General features: G+C 44.3%; 1 protein-coding gene across 25 annotated transcripts in view; it reads right to left on the bottom strand.

Annotated features, from left to right (window-relative positions):
• Nucleotides 1-3,610: 3,610 nt before the first annotated feature.
• The window catches only part of ST6GAL1 (ST6 beta-galactoside alpha-2,6-sialyltransferase 1), a 152,102-nt gene continuing 128,041 nt past the window's right edge, over nt 3,611-27,671 (bottom strand). For 21 of the 25 annotated variants that reach the window (XR_015163281.1, XM_086398459.1, XM_086398493.1 and 18 more), the window contains 3 exons: nt 10,188-10,286; nt 8,798-8,972; nt 3,611-6,449 (listed from right to left, as the gene is read on the bottom strand). Coding sequence is in view for 24 of the 25 variants with exons in the window: in XM_086398459.1 (XP_086254585.1) it covers nt 6,202-6,449; nt 8,798-8,972; nt 10,188-10,286 (522 nt within the window). In the remaining variant the exon portion in view is untranslated. Of the gene's footprint in view, nt 6,450-8,797; nt 8,973-10,187; nt 10,287-18,341; nt 19,609-27,671 lie in introns of those variants that run through there. The other 4 variants (XM_086398615.1, XM_086398626.1, XM_086398634.1 and 1 more) reach the window with 1 other exon arrangement.

Here is a 27,671-nt window from a genome sequence, read left to right as displayed (position 1 = left end):
GATGCAGAGAAAGCCTTTGACAAAATTCAACATCCATTTATGATAAAGACCCTCCAGAAAGCAGGAATAGAAGGAGCATACCTCAACATAATAAAAGCTATATATGACAAACCCTCAGCAAACATTATCCTCAATGGTGAAAAATTGAAAGCCTTTCCCCTAAAGTCAGGAACAAGACAAGGGTGCCCACTCTCACCATTACTATTCAACATAGTTTTGGAAGTTTTGGCCACAGAAATCAGAGAAGAAAAGGAAATAAAAGGAATCCAGATTGGAAAAGAAGAAATTAAACTCTCACTGTTTGCAGATGACATGATCCTCTACACAGAAAACCCTAAAGACTCCACCAGAAAATTACTAGAACTAATCAATGAATATAGTAAAGTTGCAGGATATAAAATTAACACACAGAAATCCCTTGCATTACTATACACTAACAATGAGAAAACAGAGAAATTAAGGAAACAATTTCATTCACCATTGCAATGAAAAGAATAAAATACTTAGGAATATATCTACCTGAAGAAACAAAAGACCTATATATAGAAAACTATAAAACACTGGTGAAAGAAATCAAAGAGGACATAAATAGATGGAGAAATATACCGTGTTCATGGATCAGAAGAATCAATATAGTGAAAATTGCTTTGGGTAGTATACTACCCAAAGCAATCTATAGATTCAATGCAATCCCTATCAAGCTACCAATGGTATTATTCAGAGAACTACAACAAATAATTTCACAATTTGTATGGAAATACAAAAAACCTTGAATAGCCAAAGCAATCTTGAGAAAGAAGAATGGAACTGGAGGAATCAACCTGCCTGACTTCAGGCTCTACTACAAAGCCACAGTCATCAAGACAGTATGGTACTGGCACAAAGACAGAAATACAGATCAATGGAACAAAATAGAAAGCCCAGAGATAAATCCATGCACATATGGTCACCTTATCTTTGACAAAGGAGGCAAGAATATACAATGGAGAAAAGACAATCTCTTTAACAAGTGCTGCTGGGAAAACTGGTCAACCTGTTGTAAAAGAATGAAACAGAACACTTTCTAACACCATACACAAAAATAAACTAAAAATGGATTAAAGATCTAAATGTAAGACCAGAAACTATAAAACTCCTAGAGGAAAACATAGGCAAAACACTCTCCAACATAAATCACAGCAGGATCCTCTATGACCCACCTCCCAGAATATTGGAAATAAAAGCAAAAATAAACAAATGGGACCTAATCAAAATTAAAAGCTTCTGCACAACAAAGGAAACTATAAGCAAAGTGAAAAGACAGCCTTCAGAATGGGAGAAAATAATAGCAAACGAAGCAATGGACAAAGAATTCATCTCAAAAATATACAAGCAACTCCTGCAGCTCAATTCCAGAAAAATAAATGACCCAATCAAAAAGTGGGCCAAAGAACTAAACAGACATTTCTCCAAACAAGAGATACAGATGGCTAACAAACACATGAAAAGATGCTCAACATCACTCATTATCAGAGAAATGCAAATCAAAACCACTATGAGGTACCATTTCACAGCAGTCAGAATGGCTGTGATCCAAAAGTCTACAAGCAATAAACGCTGGAGAGGGTGTGGAGAAAAGGGAACCCTCTTACACTGTTGGTGGGAATGCAAACTAGTACAGCCACTATGGAGAACAGTGTGGAGATTCCTTAAAAAACTGGAAATAGAACTGCCATATGACCCAGCAATCCCACTGCTGGGCATACACACTGAGGAAACCAGAATCGAAAGACACACATGTACCCCAATGTTCATCACAGCACCGTTTATAATAGCCAGGACATGGAAGCAACCTAGATGCCCATCAGCAGATGAATGGATAAGAAAGCAGTGGTACATATACACAATGGAATATTACTCAGCCATTAAAAAGAATACATTTGAATCAGTTCTAATGAGGTGGATGAAACTGGAGCCTATTATACAGAGTGATGTAAGCCAGAAAGAAAAACACCAATACAGTATACTAACACATATATATGGAATTTAGAAAGAAGGTAATGATAACCCTGTATACGAGACAGCAAAAGAGATGCAGATATATTGAACAGTCTTTTAGACTCTGTGGGAGAGGGTGAGGGCAGGATGATATGGGAGAATGGCATTGAAACATGTAAAATATCATATGTGACACAAATCGCCAGTCCAGGTTTGATGCATGATACAGGGTGCTTGGGGCTGGTGCACTGGGATGACCCAGAGGGATGGGATGGGGAGGGAGGTGGGAGGGGGGTTCAGGATGGGGAACACATATGGTGGATTCAAGTCAATGTATGGCAAAACCAATACAATATTGTAAAGTAAAATAAATTAATTAATTAAAAAATTAGAATTCCTCTTCCCATGATAAACTTGTTTCCAGTCAATCCTGACCTGAGAAGGACTGGATGGCAGCATAAATGCACCAGGTGATGGGATGCCATGAGTGCAGTAAGGCCTTTTATTCTCTCCTGAAACTGATGCCATTACGCCAGCCCATAGGGATGAATTTTCTGGGTTAGGGTGTTTCTGCCCCAGTTAGAGTGGTAAGTGTCCCTGGGGTCATAATGCACTCCCCATACGTCACAGAACAAAGGCTGCCCCGAGGGTCACATGGGAAGTAGAAACCAAAGCCACACAGGGGGTGAGGAGCTGGAAATAGGTGAGGCGGCAGTCCCAGAGTACCCCCTTCTCCGCCTCTTGCTTCTAGCTGTGGAGCCATTACTGGTATGAGTAAAGCATACTGCCAGGGTGTGAAGCATTCTATAAGAACAGACAGCCTGGAGTTGGGCTTAAAGGGTGCTATTGGTGGGGTGGGCATGGAGGTTGTAGGTGAGTACCACTCTCTCTTTATTGGTCTTTCTCTTTGTGATTTGTGTCTTTCTTCTGCTTAAATGGCTGATAAGGTAAAGAAGAAGCCAGGTTCTCATTCTTCCTCCCGCATCCCTAACATACACACCTTAAAATAAGCAGCAGATACCAGAGTAGGATCCAAGGGAAAAGGCAACCTGTGGAGGTGGCAGAAGCTCCCCACAAGGTTCAAACAGAGAAGCCTGGTGCCACCCTAAAACCCAGCTCACCAGTTGAAAGGACCTAAAAGAGACTTAAGGCTATTGTAAATCTGGCAAGCACAGATCTCAGTTTCCAAACTAATTGAAATCTCTTTTTCTGTCGCTCCTCTTTTGAACTCCCATTCTCCCGAGGTTTGGGCAGAAATTTCTGTATCTAAACAACTTGGCTATCCCCTTGGGTTAGCCTTAAATCCTTTAAGGGTTTTAGACTTTTGAAAACCAAGGTGAGAACTTCCTTTCATTCTGCTTTCTGTCCTCCTGCAGCCCTTCCTTGAGGTGTTGGATGAACAACAGCTTTGTCATTTGAATCCAAGCAAGAGCAAAAGGAAGAAAACAAACCAGTCACTATCTCATAGATGATATCCTGCTGTGTAAGTAGTTCTTTTCTTGTAGAAGTGACAAGAGGCTAAGGCAGAGGAGCTCATGGGGGAGGGTTTGGGGGTTCAGGATTCCTGTTGTGTCTTCTTCGGAGACAAGAATTGACAATGAGCAGTTGTCCCCTTAACAAGAAAAGACGGATACAAGTTTTGAACAATCATTTATTTTAAAATTTTACATAATCTTTGGATAATTCAGAAATAGCTTAGGACATGATTCAGAAGTTTCTGAGACTGACGTCTCAACTCCAGGCCAATATCAATAGCTTATTTGATTGAGATGGAAAGATTTGAGGACTTCATGATAGAGAATGAACAGATGGCTACTGAATAAAACAGAACAGCTTAGAGACAGTGGATTTCCTACAAGACACAGTCATAATTTTTAAATTGCCTGTCACAAATATAAAACATTTAATCAGACTAACGAGAATATCCACATCTTATTTGCATTCTACCCGTTTCCAGGTTGAGAAAGCACAATTAAATTAACTTGATCTCTTAATATAACATATAAAAGCTAGAATCTACCCAGTGTAGTCTCAGTGTCCATACCAATATATCTCTCCTGGCGATGGAATGTCACCTCCCTCTGCACTCCATGCTCATGATTCAGGGACTCCCAGGAATTCTTGGGCCCACAGACGTGGAAAAGCCTGGGGTCACAGTGGCCAGTGGCCCAAGTGCTCTGCCCATCCCAGAGTGGATCAGGCCTGAGCAGGGACACATTCTGCACCCTCCACTCCCTCGGATGGTTGCCAGGGTATTCCAAGCAGGGTAGGTATTATTGTCTCCCAATAGGACATTACATTCCCTGAGGACAAAGCCCACTCTCTGGCCTGCTTCACAGCAGGATGCTGCCAGGTGTGGGCACAGGGCAGGATCTTAGTAAAGGAAGGGAGAAATCCAGCATGCACTGAGCACCTGCCTTCTCCCAGGTAACCCTCAGAGCACCTGTGAGGCAGGCTCACCACCCATTTTACAAATGTGGAAATAGGCTCAGAGAGGAGAATTTGCCCATGGTGGCATGGCGAGTAATAGGGGAGCATCACTTTGAAAACCCAGGGCTTCTCACTCCAGAGCTCTTTCTACTGCCTGCACAAGCCAGCGGTTTGACCATGAATGAGTACTCCAGCTCCACAGCAGCTGGTCTGGACCTCAGACATTCAAGACCCATGAGCACATAGGGCTAGCTCAGGAGTCCAGAAGCCTGGTCCAGTCTAGTGTGGCTCCCCATCAGGGGAGGGGACTTAGCACAATGGTCCAGAGTGTGTGTGGACAGACCACAGCAGACAGACCTCTGTCCAGAGGCTTTGATGTTGCTCCCTTGCAGGCGGGGGTGGGGGCACAGTGCTCTGATACACCTGGTGAGAAATAGTCATGATCTCCAAGGTTCTGACCTCTGAGAGCGACTCTTAAGTCCTAGGAAACCACGTTCCCACTCCCTGAGAGGCCTTTCACAAAAGGCCCATGAAGGTTAAAAAAAAAAGTCAGGAAATTTTAAAGTGTAAAATGCTTGAAAGTAATTTGGGAGTGGGAAGATTAAAGGGAAAAACAGGATGGCAGGAGGAGGTTTGGGGGTGGGCATCAAAAAGGAAGACTTGGATAGGCTGTGCACACCCAGCTGGTAGGCTAGGCTAGGCTCAGGCCAGGCAAGCCTGGGGAAATCAGGGTTTTGGCATCTGGCTTGCCTGGCATCTGTATGGGGCTTCAGTTGATGCCTCAGACATGAGGGGGGTTCCTCAAAAAGTACCTTGAGCCTGTAAACTCAGGCAGTTCTTAAATACAGGTAATAAAGGCAGATAGGAAAACACATCTCAGATGACTTAGACAAAGTCTGCTTGACATGTTTCTCCTTTTCTAAAGGAAAAAGTGAATTTTACACTTCACAGCCCCCAGCTCCGTGAAGCCCTCTATCACCCACTGACACGGGAAGGGTGTGGTCCCTCCTGGGTGCAAAAAAAGCCACACAGCAAGCCCAACCCACAAGCCCCAGTGCATTAAGCACACTGAATCTATCTGGTCTCTCGCACTGATCTATAGGCAACTTGAGGATGGAGCTGCTGCTGCTGCTGCTGCTGCTAAGTCGCTTCAGTCGTGTCCAACTCTGTGCGACCCCATAGACGGCAGCCCACCAGGCTCCCCCGTCCCTGGGATTCTCCAGGCAAGAACACTGGAGTGGGTTGCCATTTCCTTCTCCAATGCATGAAAGTGAAAAGTGAAAGTGAAGTTGCTCAATCGTGTCCGACTCTTCGCGACCCCATGGACTGCAGCCTATCAGGCTCCTCCGTCCATGGGATTTTCTAGGCAAGAGTACTGGAGTGGGTGCCATCACCTTCTCCGTGAGGATAGAGACTGTACCTTTTTTTCTGTTTCCCTGGTTCGCAATAACAACATCATTCTGGTGGGGAAAGCAGACCAGTTTTGGCAGCCCTGGTGGGAAAGGTGGATTTTGCGTTTACCTAGGTTGGGGGTGGGAGGACCCTTTCTGGAGGGAATGCTAAATGGGTATATATGAGTGAGACAGGAGGCTCTGGGTTCACACACTCCCGTGACAACAGGGCAGGCTGGGCTGGGAGCCCTACCCTTGAGTTTCTGAAGCCCCAGGGCTCTTGCTGCCTGAAGTGTGGGCTGTGATTATTCAGGAACACAGTCTTCCTTCCCAGGCCTGGGGTGGCCAGAAGACCAGCTGTAAAATGCCAGTGGGGAAGGGTGAGGGGGCCTGGCTGGGGAGCTTATGCTCCGCAGCGAATTGTCCGGAAGCCAGGCAGCGTGGCTTTTCCAAGCAGGTAGATGTCCTCGTCCGTGCCGAGGTTGAGGTACTTCACCATGTTCTTCTCAAAGAGGAGTGGGTGGTAGGCGCCCATTGTGCAGGCACTGTCGAAATACCTCTGATAGTAGTAGCACACGTCAGTCTTGCGCTTGGATGGGAGGAACTCGTAAATATCCACCTGGTCACACAGTGACATCATAATGGCAATGCCTGGAAAGGAGAGCAGAGCTGAGTCCTGTGCAACAACCCACCCTGGCTCCCCGGAGTTCTGCCCAGGAGCCCCACAGCTCATGCCCTGAAAGCTGGAGAGGTATGTCTGGAATGTCTGTTCATGAGTGTGATTCCTAGTCTGAGTTGCTCTAGTAAGCCCATCCAACAGGCTGCTCCTCAGGGTGCAGGGCTCACGAACCTTCGTATGCTCAGCACCCAGGTCAGAGCCCAGTGCCCAGCAGGTCCTCCCTAAACATTAATGAATTGAAGGGCTCCACCATCAGTCAATGAACTAATCACTGTCAAGAAGCTCTATGAAGAGAGAGGGTAAGGTGACTGAGGAGACAGAACCATTCCATGCAGATATTACTTTCTCTCATGTCTGTATCTTGGATGAGCCTCGTAGCTGGTTATTTGGAAGGTGTTTCTTACAGTAGTACCTGATGAAACAGTGTGGGGAAGGAAGGCTTCGTGCCTCATATGAGAGGGGGACAGCTGTTACAGGAGCATGTGCTGGTCTGTATTGATGGGCTCAGTCAGACAGAAGAGAGGAGCTGAGAGTGTGTGGTGGGTGGTGCGCTCAGGGAGGGGTACAGAACACAGAGGTGCAGACCCAACAAGAGACGGGGGATGCCTCCCATCCCCCATGCTCGTCCCCACCTGGCTCAGTCATCTCCTGCAGGACACGTCCCTCTAGGGGTCTCAGGTTCTCCACCTGTCCCAAGGGGGCGATCTACCCACTCTCCCTACCACATAGGCTACTGTTCAGATGCAATAAGATCATGGCTCTAAGACTGCTCTTGTCAACCATCAATATAGGGAACCTTTATGATGAACAGTTCTTACTAACAGCAAAATTGTAAACTGCTAGCAGCAGCTCTGTTCCAGAAGAATTAGACATGGGGAAAGCCCTGTTAACCCCCTCTGGCTGTCCCCCACCCTGGTATGATGGGTGAGAAAAGACATATGCAACTAAGTGACGATGGCCCAGCAGTTGTGCTTCCAGATGAGGGGAGGGAGGCTTCTATGAGAGCGGGCTCTCATGAGCCCCCCGGAGCACTGGTGTCGGGGCTGGCAAGGGCTCTGGCCATGAGGGATGGGCAAGGGGGAAGGACTGCTGGTGGAGGGGACAGCACAAGCAAAGGCAGGCAGTGGGGCAACAGGAGAGTGTCCCTAGGATGCTCTCCATCTACTCCTGCTCAAAAGGGGTCCAGGAAGTACCCCCAAGGCACCTATCCAAAAGCTGAAGAGAAAGGCATAAAGCAGATGGGATACTGAAAGCACCTTCATCTCTATCAGGAAATGCCTCTGATAATAAAGCATTTGTTCATTTACTCAAAGAACATTTACTTCAGGCCTGCCCTGTGCCCCTACAAGGAAGAGGCAAACACAGTTCCGCCCTGAGGGAGCTGCAGTCTAATAGGGAAGGCAGGTGGGCAGATGACAGTGCCAGGGGGCATCTGGCAGAAAGTGCCTGTGGTCCAGCTGAACTCAGTGAGAGGCAGCGAGCGAGGGGCAGACAGGCCATGAGGGCAGAGAGCTGTGGAGTAAGTCCAAGAAGAAGTCTGCAGCCAGCACTAAGGGCCCTCAGCACTCTGACCCCGGCCCGCCCCCACATCGGCACCCACAACTCCATTTGTGACCCCCAAACTAAGTGCAGCTTCACCACTCAGTCTTCTCTCAGGGCCACAGACAGGGTGGTCACTAGGTGAAATTCTGAATATTATTGATTCTTCCTTTTTCTTCAGATTCTAATATGGCTCACGACAATAATGGCATTATTACTGATCCTTTATCTAAAATTTTAATATTTTGTCTATCATGAAATTTTTCACTGTGATTTTTTTAAAGACACTATTAAGATATCATTTGTTTCTGAATTTCATGGCAGCTCCTTAAATTGTACATCTGAAGTAGGTGCCTGGCTGGCCTCACCCAAGTCCCAGCCCTACTCCTCCTGCCTCATCTTTTCTGTGCTTCCCTTTTTACTCCACATCCACTTGCCAACTCTCCCATTTCCCAGGTCTGGTCCTCTTCTCCACAAAGTTCTCAGGCTGTCTCCCTAGAAGGGGTCCTCTCTCCTATGGCACCAAGCTGGTCACGCTTTCCTGGCACAAACTGAATGTTGCCTCAGACACCTGACCAAATGCTCCCACTGGACACCCTGAAGTTAAAGAAGAAGATTCTATCATATTGATCTCTGTGTCTTAGTTGGAATTTGCCTCAGCATAAAAATATAGCAAAAACTAGCAACTGTTTGGTAAATGAACAAATGAATGAGACCCCAGAAGAAAGCTACTCTATTGTAGAGACAAGCACCAGAAGGTCTTTCTCAGACATGGACTCACCAAGCATCCCAGAGGATGGGGGGTTTGGCTGGATCAGCTCCGAGGAGACTTCTTGAATGATGTCCCACAGCTCCCAAGGCATCTGGGGCTTGAGGATGTAAAAGGGCTGATCAGGATGCAGCTTACGATAACTCTTGAAGTTATTGAAGAAACTGTAGTCGGGATTCCTGTACCACTGAAAAAGAAGGAAGAGGTCTCCTCAAGGAGAGCAATGGGCTGGTCTGCTGCCACCCCGGCGTTCATCATCCTCTGAGGACTAGGGGAGGTGGGGAGGGACCACTCGTGGCAGACTCCTGAGAGACATCGCTTCATCGAGATAGACTCCATGCTTCTCCATATCACAGCTCTCACCTGATAGCAGGGCACCCAGCACATAGCCTATGCTCACAGGGACATTTGCTCTTGGTGACCATGGAACAGCTTCAGACCTCAGGATCACAGACTGGGAAAGAGATCAGAGCTGAGAGGGGCTCTTGGCCCTATCTAATCCCACCTCTCTTTTTTAAAGGGGTGAAAACTGGGACCCAGATTGCCACAGCTGTGGACTCACAGTCCTTGACCTGACCCAGGCAAATTTCAGTTCTAAGTGAGATCAGTGCAAAACTGTAAACTGAGGTAGGTCGAGGAGGGTGCCAGGGATCACCAGAGCCTGTCAGCTACCAGTGTGTCCAGCATGAGAATTGAGTCAACCAAGGAGAGTGCTCTCTGTCCCTCCTCCTCAAAGCCTTTCTCCTGTGGCCACTGCAGCCCATGCCAGGGAGAGGCCAGCTGACTTGTGTGACAAACAGTGAGAGGCCAGAGAAGCTAGAGCCCAGCAGGACTGAGACTGTCTCCTGCCCTGGAAAAGCTGATGTTGCAGATCTGGGCCTTCTGCTTAGCAAATCAAGTCCCAGGCAGATAACCCTACCACCACCACCACATTGTTTTCCTCATCTGTAAAATGGGAATAACCATGCTTCTGCCTACTTATTTCTGTTGCTATAAGAGTGAAATGAAAAGTGTCTGGAAACTGAAGTGTGGGGCAAGTAATATTATGGTAATATTGTGTATAGGAGAGATAATAACAACTGTGTATGCCTGCTACTGCTCATCAGAAATAATTATTACATGAACACAGTCCACCCCAGATGGTGGGAAATCCAGCCACTACTACTCCTGATACAGACCATAGTTGGGAGACAAATACATGGCAATGCAGGGCGGGCATGGAAAGCACTGGTATAGGACAGGAATTCTCCTGAACAACTAATCCAAAAGTGAGGTGCCCTGAAATGGAACCAGTCAGCCCTCAGGGTGGCTAGGTCAACCACAACTTTAAAAACCCAGTACATCAGGGAAATGTATAGAAAACAGGTGACCCAATCCCAATTTCCCATGGACATCCACTTACCTTTGGGATATCTGAATGGTAAACAGATGGGTCCCACACAATTAGGATTCCTTCATTGTACAAACTGTCTTTGAGGAAGCCTGCTTCTGTGGTGACCAACTGCAGGAAGAAACAGACAGGCTGTCACCTGGACATTTACATGTGAGTGTTGGCTTGTAGTACTATCTGTCACATCGTAAGTGCCACCTGAGTGAGGCCCTAGAGCCCAGTGAAGTGTCTTAAGTTTTGGGGCAGAACTTGTGAGAAGAAGGCAAAGATGACAGCTGGAACTGTGTGGACCTTAAAGGACATTTTGTCATAACCCATCAGCCACATAGCAGAAAGGGTTCCACTCAGACTTTTGAGATTATTGGAGAAAGGGTACAGTGAACATGGCTTGGGGTAGAGAGTCCTCTGTGGTCATGCCTCGTATGGAGGTCAGGGGGCTAAGGTTTAAAGTCAGAATCACATATAACCAAAATGATCTCTGAAAAGCCCTTCAATCACCTATCAAGCCCGGCATGTAGTAGTTACTATTACAAAGCATGCTGGAGACAGACACGGGACATCTGAGAGTCCGATACAGGTGCTGGTTTCTGCCACATTGGACCGGATGGCAGAATCTGTGCTTGAGCACCAAAGTAGTTGGCCCATGTGGAGGGGCCATCAGTTCAGTTCAGTTCAGTCTCTCAGTCATGTCTGACTCTTTGTGACTCCATGAATCGCAGCACACCAGGCCTCCCTGTCCATCACCAACTCCTGGAGTTCACTCAAACTCACGTCCATCAAGTCCACCGATGCCATCCAGACATCTCATCCTCTGTCATCCCCTTTTCCTCCTGCCTCCAATCCCTTCCAGCATCAGAGTCTTTTCCAATGAGTCAACTCTTCGCATGAGGTGGCCAAAGCACTGGAGGGGCCATGGCATACACTTAAACATGAGAATCCCCCCAGGCTGGGGGGAGGCTCACATGCACCTTGCTGAGGAACCAGCCAGCCTCTCTCCTCCCCACACTCTCAGGCTCCCCAACTCTTGGACTAGCCTGGGCAAAATGTGACTGTGATAAGGCTCCACAGGACATCCCTGCTGGATCAATTTTGCAAAACACATTAACAGCCTTCTTAAAAACTATATTTATACACCTTGACTCAGTAATTTCACATTTTGCCTTTTATCCTAGGAGACTCCTAAATTTGGGAAGAAATTATGCACAGAAATGTTAAAGTACTTATTAAAATAGAAGTGTGGCAGCAGAAGGTGAAAGCTACTACACTTATTACAGAAAGACCCGGCTCAGTTCTTGGCTTTGCCACATGTCCAATGACTGCGAGCAAGTCCGGCAGTCACTAAGGTCCTCATGCTCATCTGTGAGTGCAGGTAACACTGCCCTCCTATCTCAGGAGCTGTCCTGAGGATCCAGTGGGGGCACTGCAGGGAGTGAGAAAGACCAAGGAAGGGCCTGAAGGCTTAGCAATGAAAGAAGTTGTGTCCCTCTTAAGGGACAAAGCTGATACGCGAGACCAGCGGTCAGTCACCTTAAAAGGCATGTGGGAGATACTGCCCAGGTTTAAAATGAGAGAAACAAATGGCAAAAATCAAATCAAGAACTGACTGGAATTGAAAGCAAGAATCACAACAGTAACCCCACATTGATTGCTCACCATCACGAAGGCTGAGACCTAAACAGTGTCTCACTGTGGGAAGATGGGTTGTCTCTACAACCAAGAGCGGCAGTCTGCCATGAGCCTTTAAGATCATTCAGCTACCCCATCGCTATACTTTCCCCCAGATGTAGGAAGGTCCTGGGAGCCTGAAGAACATAATCCCATTTCTTCAGTGTATCTTTGAAAGAAGAAATATTGGTGGTGGGCCCACCTTGGCCAGAGACTGTGCAGTTGTACTGGGTGCTAAGAAGCCCCAGGCAGTCACAGGGTGCCAGAGTGAGGATGGGCATGAGGTATCAGTGTTAAGGGACAGATAAGGCTAGGCCAAGCCAAGGGACTGAGAAGGGAGAGGGAAGAGGACCTGGACAGAAGGAACAACGTGCACACCCCCCAGATGTGAGACTACATGGCAGACTCCTAGGTGTCACCCCGTACCCATCCTCTCCTTCCTTGGAAGCAATGTTTACCTCAGCACATGGCTATCTAAAATAAACACTAGCCAAAATAAAAATTTCCTAGCCTAACAGCTAGGTGTGGCTGTGTGACAAAATGTTGACCAATGGTGTGTAAGCAAGTGTGACTCCCAGAAACTGTTCTTAGAGGCAGGGTTATGACCTTCCTTGTTCCTTCCTCCTTCCTGCTGCAAACGGTGGGTATAATAGCTGTAACTTGAGCAGCCACCTTGGACCATGAAGTGGAAGTCACGTGGTAGAATGGCAGATGCATGAGGTAGTAGAAGTCTGGGTTCCTGGCTCTCTGGAACACTATACCAGCTCTAGACTTCTTTTACATGAGAAATATAGTTTTATCTTGTTAAACTAGTATTGAGAGGTGGGCAGAGTATTCTTGTCACTTGCCGACAAACCTAATTCTAGTAAGTAAAGTGAAGAGCTTGTTTAGGAATTGAAGATTGTCCAGTGTGGCTTAGACACAAAGGGAGACCCTGAAGCGGTCAGAGAAATGTAGGTAAGTGCCACTCGGGGGAGCTCAGGGTTTCCTCAGTAGATTACAGGACCAGTGAAGGCTCGTGAGAAGGATCCAAACAGACCAGTGTTCTGGACTAGAATTTTTGCAGAAAAGGAAGCTCAGATAGAAGATGCTACTATAGCATAAGTAAAAATGATGGAGAAATGAAAAAGTTACAACCGTCAGCTATATGAATAATTCATGTACAAATATGAATAATCAAGTCAATAGTATCTACCTAATAGAGTTGCTGCAAGAGTTCAATGACAATTGAACCTTGGACAATTGAACCAAGTCTGTAGACTTGCAGACTAACTGGATGTTGAAAGTGAAGGAAAAAGAGGTCAAGGTGAGTCCTGGCCCTCAGGCCACTTTCCTAAAACGAGAACATGGAAAGAACAGCAGCCGGTATGTGGGGATAGAATAGAGTTTTGAAGTTCAAGGATGAGACAACTGGCCTGGAGTGCCACAGGCGAGAGGCCACAGGAACCAGAAGTGGGACCCAGATCTTCCAACATCAAGCACTTTCCTCTTTCTGTGGGAAACATGGTAACTCACAGCACAGGAATTCAGTGCTATAGTCCAAAGGCAGAGTGGGCATCCTGGCAGACAGGGCTTTGCAAGATAGACATAAGGGGTGGGCAGAGGGACACCCTCAAACTATCTTATATAGGACTTTTAAGACTGAACTCTACAATTTCACTCCCTGTCCCCATCCCACTCCACAGGCCCCCACCCCACCACCAGAAACTGCTGGTATACTGAAAGTGTCCTTTCTTAAGCTATGCTGCTTTCTATGTAGAGGACTGACACCAGGTGATTTATCCCTGACTCAGGATTAGAGATAACTGGGATTTTTAAAAATGTTTCTCTCAAGCTGTCTTTTTAGTACACAAAGCTGGAGGCCAGGAGCAGTACTTCCTGCACCTTGATACTCTCCCAGGGTCTGTGGTGTTACTGTCCTCGCAAATCCAAGAGAGATGCAGAAAGTTTTCTCCTTTATGATAAAGGATAACTATGATGATCACAGATGCTGCTTAAATGATGTTTATTCTAAGCCAGACTCTTTTATATGTTAGCTCATTTTTACAACAATCTTAGGTAGCAATTCTTAATATACCCATTTTATAAATAAGGGAGCAGACTCAGAGATGCTAAGTATTAGTAGTTTACCCAAACCATATGGCTAGTAACTCAGGGAGTCTGAATGGGATCCCTTTTGTCTGGTTCCAGATTCTAAACTTCTAATCTACCTACTTCACTGCTAAGAAGATAGGGTGGAACACCTGTGGCAGAAAACGTCAAAGAAAGCACTTGATGAGGGTATGGAAGTGTCATGAGGGAGTTCCCTGGTGGTCAGTGGTTAAGAATCCACCTTGCAATGCAGGGGACCTGCGTTCCATCCCTGGTCAAGGAACTAAGATTCCACACACTGTAGGGGAACTAAGCTTGCATATCACAACTAAGACCCGACACAGCTAAATAAATATTATTTTTAAAAAAAGAAAATGTGTCACAAGAATTTTGCTTCCTAAGTTTTCCTGTGTCATACAGGAAAATCCTCAAAAGACTGAATCCAAACCCATGATTTTCAGAAGGTAAACTGAGGTCTGAGACTTCCAGATAAGTATAAGGAAGAATCAGGACCAGATTTCAGAGCCTAGCTCTTAGCAGGCTTGTTTCTGTTCCCACAGGGCTGTATTCATAAACCACAAGATATTCAAATAAACCAGCACACTCTGAGGATCAGACCGATCTCAGTTCTCACTGTACACAGTGGGGAAATGGTCATTTACTTGAGCCACTTGAGACAAGTGAGAAAGTAATCTAGAAAATTAAGAAGAGGTGAAGGTAAATTCTTGTTTTATCTGGAGAAGGAAAAGAAAGTGACCAGGGCTGGGATCTGGTGGAAGGAAAGAGGAGAAACCAGCAAGCACCCCTCAGCCTTAGAAGAACATAGCTCTGGACTTACGTATTAATTTTGGTACCCCTTTATAAAAGAGTCAAGGATTTCCTCAAAACAACAAAAAAAGGCTTAAAAGTGCTTGGGGAATTGGGAGACGACTTTGTGTCTAACTCGCTTGTGGTCTTAGGAGGACCATTGCCCTATCTGGGGCCCAGGTGCCTTATTTATAAGACATGACCATCCTGTAAGGCCCTGCCTGGGTGACTAGACATGTCTGGACAACATCTCAGTCCTTTGTCCAACTGCAGCACAAGGGACTTAAAAATAAAGCTCTTCTCAAATGCTCCTGTACTCACCCTCATGCAGTCTGACCTGAGTTCGGGGATCCCCAGGGCCTCATGATGAGGAAAGTAAATCATTTCCAGAGCAACAGACCCCCAAGGAGGTCTGTGCCAGGAAAAGACTACACTGGGGAGATGGGTTGTTGCTATTTAGAAACCCGTTTAAAGTAGGCTTTCTAGTCAAAGTTAGAAATAGTCACTGCAGAAAGTTAAAAGAGAATACAAGAATGCACACGCACACATACACACACATCCATCTATCTATATACATATAGAAGAAAGTAATCATATATAATTGCATTCTTCAGATATTCTCACTGTGAGTATGTTGGTCTTTTTTCTTACCAAATCTTTCTTTCCCTCTGTTACAAACTGAATTGTATCCCTCTCAAATTCATATATTGAAGCCCTAATCCCCTATGTAATTATGTTGGAGATAAGGCTTTGGGGAGATAAGATTAAATAAGGTCCTAAAGATGGGGCCCTTATCTAATAAAACTGAGGTCATTATAAGACAGGGAAGAGATAGCAGAGATCTCTCTCTACCTTCAACTCACATGCACACGTAATGGCATAGAAGGTGGCCATCCTCAAGCCAGAAAGAGCCCTTGTCAGAAATGAACCTTGACATCACCTTGATCTAGTACTTCTGCCCCGGAGAACTGTGAGAAAATAAATCACTGTTGTTTCAGCCACACTATCTGTGGTGTTTTGTCATGGTGGGCCTAGGAAATTAATACACTTTCTGTGTGGGTGTGGTGTGGGTGTAGATACTGATACATCTTAACTATAGAGTCTAGACTTAACAGTTTTGTTAAACTCACACAACAGTCCAGTTTGATGTCTTTTCATTTACTCCTCACATTATTTCCAAGCCCCAAACAGGGCTTGAAGAGGAAGCTCTAAGAGATTATATACCTGGCCCACAATCACAGAGCTCGGAAGGGATGGACCTACAGTACAAAGCAAGGTCTGCCCAACGTCTCATTATACTAAGCAATCTTCTTTCAAAAATGTTAAGGGATGATAAAGTTTGTATTCTGGCTGTTAGATTTGCAAATCTGCCACAGTTGCAAAGCTAGTTAATGCTCTAGGAAGACAAAAGGATCTTCAGGGTCTTGAGGAGATGTAAAAATATGGAGTCTGTGGGTCTTAAGGGAAGACCTGACCTTTGCAAACTGAATCTAGACAGGGAAGTGCTAAACTTAAGGGCAGCACAAATTGAAACCTACCACAAACCCAAAATCCAAGGGTCCTATCATTCAACCTGTAATCACAGGAAAAGTCATTCAAAGAACCGTAAAGTAGTAGGGGAAATAAAGGTTGGAAAGTACTTAAATGTTTGAGCAAAGGAGATTGATAGAATAAGCTGTGAAATTTACCCACAAAGGAGTACTATGCAGATGCAACAAAGAATGAGGAAGATTTCTGTGAACTGATATGGAGTGATTTCCAGAAAGCACTGGGGAAAAGGAGAGTATAGAAGAGTATATACAGTCCACTGTATTTTTGTACAGAATATGGGAATTAAAAAAAAAGAACACATATATACATCTGTCTGTCTTTATAGATAGAAGAAATCACAAAACAGTAGTCAGTTATATACAAAGCGTGGTAGTGAGATAGGTGGAAGGAATTCAGTAGGAAGTAATGCTTTTCTGAGTATGCCTTTTTGGGTAGTTTTGAATTCTAGAAGCATGTTAACATTCTGCATATTTTTTTAGAAGAAGAAAAAGAAAAACCTAGAATCGAAACAAAATGAGTACAATTGAATTTCAAATGAATTCATAATCAAAGTGAAGAGAAACAGAATAGCTAATCAAGGTAACTTAGGTACACATTAGTTGGCCATAAACCCTTAATTTTGGGCAGGGTGTGAAAGAGAACTGCAAACAAATCCTGAACTTTAAATAGGTTTGCTTTATGTAGAGATACACAAAATAATTTTCAAATTACTCTAGATGTATTACAGATATAACCAAATAAATCAGTGTGCTGATGTTGTTAGGAGGAGGATTCTCACTGTGGAAGAAGAGGGGATGCAAATACACAATGGAAAGGCAAGTACCTTTACCTGAATAGACTGAGGTATCAAGTAGAGTCTATCATTTCTAAAACAGACTTATGTGCATGCTGGGAGGGATTGGGGGCAGGAGGAGAAGGGGACGACAGGATGAGATGGCTGGATGGCATCACTGACTCAATGGACGTGAGTCTGAGTGAACTCCAGGAATTGGTGATGGACAGGGAGGCCTGGCGTGCTGCGATTCATGGGTCGCAAAGAGTCGGACACGACTGAGCGACTGATCTGATCTGATATGGATGTGTACATATACCTACAAGTATGCATATATATGGAGAAGGAAATGGCAACCCACTCCAGTGTTCTTGCCTGGAGAGTCCTGTGGACAGAGAAGCCTGGTGGGCTGCTGTCCATAGGGTTGCACAGAGTGGGACATGACTGAAGCGACTTAGCATGCATGCATGCATTGGAGAAGGAAATGGCAACTCACTCCAGTATTCTTGCCTGGAGAATTCCAGGGACAGAGGAGCCTGGTGGGCTGCCGTCTATGGGGTCACACAGAGTCAGACATGACTGAAGTGACTTAGCAGCAGCAGCAGTATGCATATATATGGGCTTCCCTGGTGACTCAGACAGTAAGGAATCCTCCTGCAACTCGGGAGACTTGGGTTCGATCCCTGGGTTCAGAAGATCTGGTGGAGAAGAGAACAGCTACCCACTCCAGTACTCTGGCCTGGAGAATTCCATGGACTGTATAGTCCATAGGGTCACAGAGTCAGACGAGCGACTTTCACATGCATATATATATATAAATGAACAAATACACAAGTATGTGTATTGTGTGTGTACCAGTATATATTTCCTCTACCTACTGAAAGGGCCAAGAAGCAAAGATTACTTCATTAGGCATGAACATACCTAGTACCTAAATCTTAGTTTCTAATGTCATTTTTCACTTAAAGGAATCAGAGCTCCTTGGGAAGAAATGGCATATCCCAGAACTAGGGTAGAATAGTATGGGGAAGTAAAACTTACCATGATGTCTCAGCACTCTTGCAAAAAGCCCTAGACTCCTGAGACTTTATAAATCATGATAATAAAATCTACAGCTAATTTGTCTAGTTAACTGCTCTTCTCTGACTCCAAACATAATGAAACTTTGCTTATCTCCCCGAGAAGCTAAATGGTTATAACTCCGACTATAACTCAAGATTAATACAGAGATATTCTAAGAGATATTCTGGAGTAGGAAGAAAGAGACCTAGGAACCCAGAGAGAGCTCTAGATATATTTATTTATATTCCAAAGGGCTGGAGTAAGAAGGGGACTCTCTTTAGGAGGAAAAGAGGACAGCTACATCCTGCCTTTTATAAGCAAGGGAAAAAAATCACTTCTTTTTTGTTCCTTTCTTATAGGGTACTGGCTACTCATGTAGGATAATTGGCCTGGCTCTTACTGCATTGCCCTAACAATAAAAACTAAGGCAGAGAGAGATTAATGCATTTATTATTTAAGGTAAGGGATTTAAATAAAGGGCTTCCCAGGTGCCCCAAGTGGTAAAGAATCTGCCTGCCAATGCAGGAGATGTAAGAGACGTGGGTTCAATTCCTAGGTTGGGAAGATCCCCTGGAGTTGGAAATGGCAACCCACTCCAGTATTCTTGCCTGGAAAACCCCACGGACAGAGAAGCCTGGCAGGCTACAGTCCATAGCGTCTCAGAGGAGTCAGATGCAACTGAACACACATTTAAATAAGAAATCCATCACTGATCTAGAACACTTTGTGTGTATGTTCAGGATAAAATTAATAAATATGAAATATTAAAAACCCAACAGATAGGTACTAATGAACTAGAACATCTTGTTATGCCAGAAAGTATAGGAGTATTTTAAAGAAATGATGAGGGCATGCATGTCACAGAACAACAAGAGCCAGTTTAAAGGAACTCCCACTAGGAGTTCCTTTGTCAAATCTGGGAAAAATTGAATGCTTAGGTAGTTTGTAACTATAAAATGAATTATAAACCATTGAAAATATAGCAATCTATAAGTTTTTACCAATAACAAATACAGAAATGAAAGAAAGAAGGGAGGGAGGGAGGAAAAGTGGGAGGAAGGAAATAAATGGAGGATGAGAAGGGAGGCTTCTTGCTTATAGTAAAATTCTAAGTGCTAACTAGATGACATGGAGGAGGGGGAGCTGGAATTAAAAGACCGTCATTTTGCAACCATCATAGTAAAGATTGGTTCAGGCAAAACTGATCGCTACATATTAAATGTAGCAGGAAATTTTGATGCAGAGCAGAGTAATGGCATAGTATTAAAAGTGTTCACTCATAGATTTCAAGGGAAAATGTAATTATACAGTGGTCTCATCAGACACCACCACATTTAGGTGCTCAAAATAAACATCAGCTGAAGGGCAGATGGATATGGATGCCTCCTGATGTGATGTTCTAAGAGGGACACAATGTCATTTGTGCAGTTTTCCAGCGAAGAGTGCAGAAACTGAATTTCCTCTTGAGAAAGCATCAGATAAACGCTAAAAAAAAAAAAAAAAAATTAAAGGACTTAATTTTTTTTAAATGCTTAAATGTCTTAAAGACAAAGGCCATGGAACTATTCCAGGTTAAAGGAGACTGAAGAAGCATGACAACTAGATGTAGCACCTGATCCTGAACTGGATTCTGTACTAGAAGAAAAATTATAAAAGACATTAATGGAGAAATTAACAAAACTGCAATGCAGCCAGATTAATTTACATTGATACCAGATACATGGTATCAATGTAAATGTATGAAGTTGATAACTATGTTTTGCTTACTTGAGACAATATTCTTATTCCTAGGAAGTACACATTAAACTATTATCTTAGTTCAGGGCACTACAACAAATATACCACAGACTGAATGCCTTAAACAACAGACATTTATTTCTCACAGCTCTGAAGGCTGGGAAGTCCAAGATCAAGGTACCAGCAAATTCACTTTCCATGTGAGGGCCCACTTCCTGGCTTGCAGACGGTTGCCTTCTTCCTGTGTCCTCCCATAGCAGAAAGAGAGCAAGTTCTGGTATCTCTGTTTATGACACCAATCCCATCATGGAAGCCTCGCCCTCAAGAACTTCTTTATATTTTGAGGACTTCAAGGTATGAATTTGGGGGAGAAACATTCAGTCCATAACGTTCTACCCTTGTATCTCCTAAAATCATGTCCTTCTCACATGCAAGTACATTTAATTCCACTTCAACATCTTCCACAGTTTTAACTCATTCCAGCATCTATTCTAAAGGCTGACATCCAAAGTCTTATCTAAATATTATCTAAACCAGAAAAGAACCAAACGATTCAACCTGAAGTAAAACCTTCTCCTGCTGTGAACCTGTGAAACTGGATAAATTATGTGCTTCTGAAATACAGTGGTGGAACAGGCATAGGATAGAGTCTCAGTCCAAAAGGGAGAAATTGGAATAAATAAAGAAATGACAGGTTCCAAAAAGGTCCAAGCCTAGCAAAGTAAATATCACTATAGCTTAAGGCTGGAGAATAATCCTCTTTGGTTTGATGCTTGCATTATGGATGTGGTAGGGCATGAGTCCTACCTGCGTGGCTCTGCTGGGTAGGGGTCACTCCACCAAGGCCCTGGGCAGCTGCCATCTGGCCTATTGAAATCAAGACAATCCTCTCTCCCCTTTGGAACCAAGGAAGCAGCCCTGATGGTCTCTGAATCACCACTGGTATCCCTTGTCTTGAAGAATGGTATCTATTTGCAGGCAAAGAACTCTATAGTTTGGTCCCATAGAATCTAAATCTGACAGCCTGCCTTCATCTTGTCTTCTTTAGTTCAAACTAGCAGTGTTTCTGCTAGGGTGGCTGATTAGGTCTGTGGTTCACTCCCAAACTGACCTTTTAAATCAAATGCTTCTTGGGCCATCCCCTTAGTGTTTTTGTCAAAACAAGCTTTCTTATTTTTTGCAATATACAGATAGGCTGGGAATTTTACAAATCTTAAGTTCTGTTTCCTTTTTGCTAAATAATTCCTTCTGCAATTTGTTTCTCCCCTCTCATATTTTACTATAATAAAAGCATTCATGAGGAATCAAGCCACTCCTCCAACACATTCCCTAAAACAATTTCTAAATCTTGCCTCAATTAGATATCCAGTTTCTTCACTCACAAGTTCTACCTTCCACAAACATTAGTCAGTCAGTCAGTCAGTTCAGTCACTCAGTCGTGTTGGATTCTTTGCGACCCCATGAACCGCAGCACGCCAGGCCTCCCTGTCCATCACCAACTCCTGGAGTCCACTCAAACCCATGTCCCTCGACTCGATGATGCCATCCAACCATCTCATTCTCTGTCATCCCCTTCTCCTCCTGCCCTCAATCTTTCCCAGCATCAGGGTCTTTTCCAACGAGTCAGCTCTTCACATCAGGTGGCCAAAGTATTGGAGTTTCAGCTTCAGCATCAGTCCTTCCAATCAACACCCAGGACTGATCTCCTTCAGAATGGACTGGTTGGATCTCCTTGCAGTCCAAGGGACTCTCAGGAGTCTTCTCCAACACCACAGTTCAAAAGCATCAATTTTTTGGCGCTCAGCTTTCTTTATAGTCCGACTCTCACATCCATACATGACCACTGGAAAAACCATAGCCTTGACTAGACAGACCTTTGTTGACAAAGTAATGTCTCTGCTTTTGAATATGCTGTCTAGGTTGGTCATAACTTTCCTTCCAAGGAGTAAGCGTCTTTCAATTTCATGGCTGCAATCACCATCTGCAGTGATTTTGGAGCCCCCCAAAATAAAGTCTGACACCGTTTCCACTGTTTCCCCATCTATTTGCCATGAAGTGATGGGACTGGATGCCATGATCTTCATTTTCTGAATGTTGAGCTTTAAGCCAACTTTTTTACTCTCCTCTTTCACTTTCATCAAGAGGCTCTTTAGTTCTTCTTCACTTTCTGCCAAAAGGATGGTGTCATCTGCGTATCTGAGGTTATTGATATTTCTCCCGGCAATCCTGTACACAGTTCCAAAGCAACTCACACATAGGTATTTGTTACAGCAGCACTCTACTTCTCAGTAACAACAACAACAACAAAGTCTGCTCCAGCTACTATAACAAAATACCATAGACTAGGTATGGTAGAAATCAAAAGACATTGATCTCTCATAGTTCTGGAGGCTGAGAAGTCCAAGGTCAAGGTGCCAGCAGATTTGGTTACTGATGAGGGCCACCTTCTCAATGTGTCCTCACGTGGCAGAGAGCAAGCAAGCTCTGGTCTCCCTCTTCTTATAAGGATCCTAATCCCTTCATCATGGGGACCCCAACCTCAGGACCTCATCTAAACATATTTCTCTCCCAAAGGCCTCACCTCCAAATACTATCATATTGGAAGTTAGGGTTTCAACATACAAATTTGGGGAGGCAGCTGTAAACTCTCTGTCTGTAATAAGTTTTTAGGGATTAATGTCTGTGATGTACGCATGGTAAGTTGCTTTAGTCATGTCTGACTCTTTGCAACCCATGGACTGTAGGCAGCCAGGCTCCTGTGTCCATGGGATTTTCCAAACAAGCATACTGGAGTGGGTTGTCATTACATTCTCCAGGGGATCTTCCCAACCCAGGGATCAAACCTGCATCTCATGTCTCCTGCATTGGCAGGTGAATTCTTTACCACTAGCACTCTCAAATGAAAAAAATAAAAGATATTATGAAAGATAGATAGGGCATATGATACAGCAACGGGGTAAAATGAAAAAATAATAAGTGAATCTAGGTAAATGGTATATAGGCATTCTTTGTATTCATCATATTATTGCAACTTTTCTAGAGGTTTTCAAGTTTTTCCAAATAAAAAGCTCAAAAAAAAAATAAATTGGAGGAACTTTGGAGGCAATCCATTGAATGAGAAGGTTCCCTGGACTATATTTCACTAGACAAATATTTCTTGCATGTCTACTGTGTAATGTAGATATGTAATAGGCACTATTCTGGCAGCTGGGCATTGGGCATATGTGAACAAAACAGACCACAATGCCTCCTCTCCTAATGAGAGAGCTAGGTAATAAATGAGGTGGATAAATAAGATGATGGGAGTGAGAAAACATGGACTTAGAAGGTGTCATCAGAGAACCAGGAAAGAGTCGTGGGCCAAGTGTCAGGAAGGTTCAGTCTACATGGCCTGCCATTGCCCTGCATGCACCTGTACCAGTCACCTTCTCTTCTCAGGCCTCGGTTATCTCATTTGTAAAATGAAATGATCAAGCAAGACACTGGGCTTCACAAGGGCAGGGAGCATGTCTGTTTCTGTTCTGCTGTTGTTAGTGGATGAGTTCTAGCTCTGTTCACATTGAGCAGGTGATCAATAGAACTCATTCTGGAATGAATGAATGGCTACTTGATCTCCAAAGTCATTTTTAGCTCTAGGATTTCCAATACTATGACTCACCTTGAAGGATGTCATATCACCTCAGACATCACATCTCATTCCACAGATATTAGAAGGATAATGAGGGAATTATGAACAACTTTATGATAACAAAGTCAATAACTTAGAAGAAATGAACAAATTTCTTGAAAGATATAGACTACCAAAACTCAAGAAGTCAAGAAGAAACAAGTAACATGAATAACTATCTATTATGTGTCTATTAAAGAAACTGAATTTGTAGCTAAAAATTTTCCCACAAGGTAAATTCTAGGCCCAGATGACTTTACTGGGTGAATTCTACCAAACAGTCAAGAAAACAGTAATACTAATTCTACACAAACCCTTCCAGAAAAATTTTGGAGGAACAATTCCCAACTCACTCTACAATGGCAGCATTACTCTGATATCAAAAACACTGACAGATGTTATAAGAAGGGAAAATTACAAAATTACAAACTTACATCCCTCATGAACATAGATGCAAAAATTCCTAGCAAATGACCTCAAAGTGTAGACAAAAAATTTTTAAGGTTGAGTGAGGTGTAAGCACTAGTCGCAGCAGGGAACTGAGCTGAAATGGGGTGTGAGGTCAGAGAGAGGTTATTTTAAACACAGCTATTACACTGATGTATAGAACAGTCTTATGGACTCTGTGGGAGAGGGAGAGGGTGGGAAGATTTGGGAGAATGGCAATGAAACATGTAAAATATCATGTAGGAAACGAGTTGCCAGTCCAGGTTCGATGCATGATGCTGGATGCTTGGGGCTGGTGCACTGGGACAGCCCAGAGGGATGGTATGGGGAGGGAGGAGGGAGGAGGGTTCGGGATGGGGAACACATGTATACCTGTGGCGGATTCATTTTGATATTTGGCAAAACTAATACAATTATGTAAAGTTTAAAAATAAAATAAAATTGGAAGAATAAAAAAAAAATAAAATAAAATAAAATACAGAGGTGTCTGAAAAAATAAATAAATAAATAAACACAGCTATTTTCCACAAATTAAATACAGGTTTTGAATGTCCCCTTCTCAATTCAGTAATGCCCGCACAGAAAGAATTCCATGCCAAAGATATGCCTTATCTAAACTAGCAGCCCCACACTGGAGTATACGCCCTTCTGTTTTTCATTGCAGTAAGAAAACAAAATGAGATCTACCCTCTTAACAAATTGTTAAGTGCAAAATACAGTATTATTAACTATAGACACAATGTACAGCAGATCTCTGAAACTTTTTAATCTTGCACAATTGAAACTTTATACCCATTGAATAGCAATTCCCCATCTGCCCCTCACCTCAGCCCCTGGAAACCACCACTTAACAGTCTGTTTCTATGGAATATTAACTTCAAAAAAAAGGAAAAAAAAGGAAATTGTACCAAATATGACAATAAGGATGAACCTGGAGGACATTATACTGAGGGAAATACAACTGCATGATTCCATTTATATGAGTTATCTTAAAACAGTCAGACTCATAGAAAAAGAATATACTCTGTTTTTGCACTTCACCTTTACTGGCCTTGTTGGAGAAGACTCTCGAGAGTCCCTTGGATGGCATGGATCAAACAAATCAATCCTAAAGGAAATCAACCCTGAATATTCACTAGAAGGACTGATGCTGAAGCTGAATCTCTAATGTTTTGGCCACCTTGATGTGAAGAGCTGACTCACTGGAAAAGACGCTGATGCTGGGAAAGATTGAGGGCAGGAAGAGAAGGGGACGACAGAGGACGAGATAGTTGGATGGCATCACTGACTCAATGATGAGTTTGAGCAAATTCTGACAGATAGTGAAGGACAGGAAAGCCTGGCACACTGCAGTCCATGGGATCACAAAGAGTTGGACATGACTTAGCAACTGACCAACAATAACAACATGTTGGGGGTGGGGTGTCTTTTTCTCTTCATCCAAAGGGAAGTCCTTATGAGCACTGTTTCCTTCTGCTCTTCCCTCACACTAGGCAGGATCTTGTGGGAACTTATTTGATTGACTGAACGGAATCAGGGTAGCTGGCCCCACACCACAACAGATGGGCTACACAAGGAAAAGAAGACCAAGGGCAGCTCTGACATGTTGAAAACCACTTATGACCTAGAGGTTTGGAGTAAGAAGGTACCCTGAGTCCAATATCATCAAGTCAATCTCCTTCTCTGGCTCTGAAAAATAGCAATGACCTGCTGCTGCTGCTGCTGCTGCTAAGTTGCTTCAGTCGTGTCTGACTCTGTGCGACCCCAGAGACAACAGCCCACCAGGCTCCCCCATCCCTGGGACTCTCCAGGCAAGAACACTGGAGTGGGTTGCCATTTCCTTCTCCAAGCAACGACCTAGAAAAGCTTAAAAGAAAGTTCAGGGGAGTTAAAATACCACCAGCAAACAAACCTAGATTCAATCCACCTCTACTGCTTATCTCCTACCCAACCTGAGCGACTCCCTTCGACTCTTTGAAGCTAGTTCAGTTCAGTTCAGTTCAGTCACTCAGTCGTGTCCGACTCTTTGCAACCCCATGAACTGCAGCACGCCAGGCCTCCCTGTCCATCACCAACTCCCGGAGTTCACTCAAACTCACGTCCATTGAGTTGGTGATGTCATCCAGCCATCTCATCCTCTGTCGTCCCCTTCTCCTCCTGCCCTCAATCCCTCCCAGCATCAGAGTCTTTTCCAATGAGTCAACTCTTTGCATGAGGTGGCCAAAGTACTGGAGTTTCAGCTTTCGCATCATTCCTTCCAAAGAACACCCAGGACTGATCTCCTTTAGGATAGACTGGTTGGATCTCCTTGCAGTCCAAGGGACTCTCAAGAGTCTTCTCCAACACCACAGTTCAAAAGCATCAATTCTTCAGTGCTCAGCCTTCTTCCCAGTCCAACTCTCACATCCATACATGACCACTGGAAAAACCATAGCCTTGACTAGACGGACCTTTGTCCTCATATAAAATAATGTTCGGTGACCACACCTCATAGGGTTATCATGAAGATTAAATATGATAAGACAAATATGGCCCTTAGATGATGGAGGTATTTGTAAGTGGCACTACCTCATATCTCAAGATAAAGTGAAGTGAAGTGAAGTCGCTCAGTTGTGTCTGGCTCTTTGCGACCCCATGGACTGTAGCCTACCAGGCTCCTCTGTCCATGGGATTTTCCAGGCAATAGTACTGGAGTGGATTGCCATTTCCTTCTGCAGGGGATCTTCCCGACCCAGGGATTGAACCCGGGTCTCCCGCATTGTAGACAGACGCTTTACCGTCTGAGCCACCAGGGAAGTCCTGTGATCTGGAAATGCCCTGGGTGAAGTCCAGTCAGCATATGTCCCACTGTGCATGGTTTTCTCTTTCCCAACCTGTACAAGTGTCTCTAAGGAAGCACTGGGCCCAGCAGGGGCTCAGCTCAGTCTCACAAAACCTTTACACTTAGAGTCACAATTGAATTTATTTAAAGACTCACATTTAGCTAACTATAGCTTTCCAGCTGAATCTCATAACAATACCTGGCATATACTTGCCCAAATAGATCTACTGAAATTTCACAGTGTGACACCATTCTCTTATAAAAAGCCATCTTCTCAGTAAGGAACCACCTCTTTGTTTTCCATGGCCTTGTCACAGGCCAGATGCACATCTCTGCAGGTGAGGAGGCTGGGTGCTGAGCAAACAAACCTGGGCCCAGCTGCCGTCCAGAGGAGCTCTCCCTCTGGGAAGAGAATGAGCTGCTCAAAGGCATAATTTACCAAGCCCACAGATCACAGCTATGCCCCCAGGAACTGTGGAGTGCCAGGTGCAGTCTGTGTGTGATGTGGGGACTCAGTTTGCTCAGAAGCAGACACAAAACAGCTGAGATAACCAACCTGGGCAAAAGGCAAAGGAGACTGGCTGCCAGCTTCCTCGAAAAGCAAGATGAGAAAGGACGATAACAGAAGGGCATCAGTCACACGTCAGTATCACAAGGAGCGCGGTCATGCAGCTTCCCGTGACCAGTGCCAAAGCACTGAACAGCCTGGATGTTCAGTGCCACTTACAGTAGGACAGGAAGTAGGGTCAGTGTGTCTGAGGAGGACAGGAAATGCTTTTGTTATGAGTGGACACGGCACCCTGGGAAGTCAGCTACCCTCTTCTCAGCCCTGGCAGAGGGAGCACAGCCATCCAGAAGTGCAGGACAAATGCTGTC

The sequence above is a fragment of the Bos grunniens genome, chromosome 1 (genome assembly GCF_055505025.1).
Source record: "Bos grunniens cultivar Pamir isolate PY7600 chromosome 1, Bosgru_T2T1.0, whole genome shotgun sequence".
NCBI classification, from domain to species: domain Eukaryota; kingdom Metazoa; phylum Chordata; class Mammalia; order Artiodactyla; family Bovidae; genus Bos; species Bos grunniens.
Note: the sequence above shows the minus strand (reverse complement) of the source record. Positions and strands in the feature narration are given on the sequence as shown.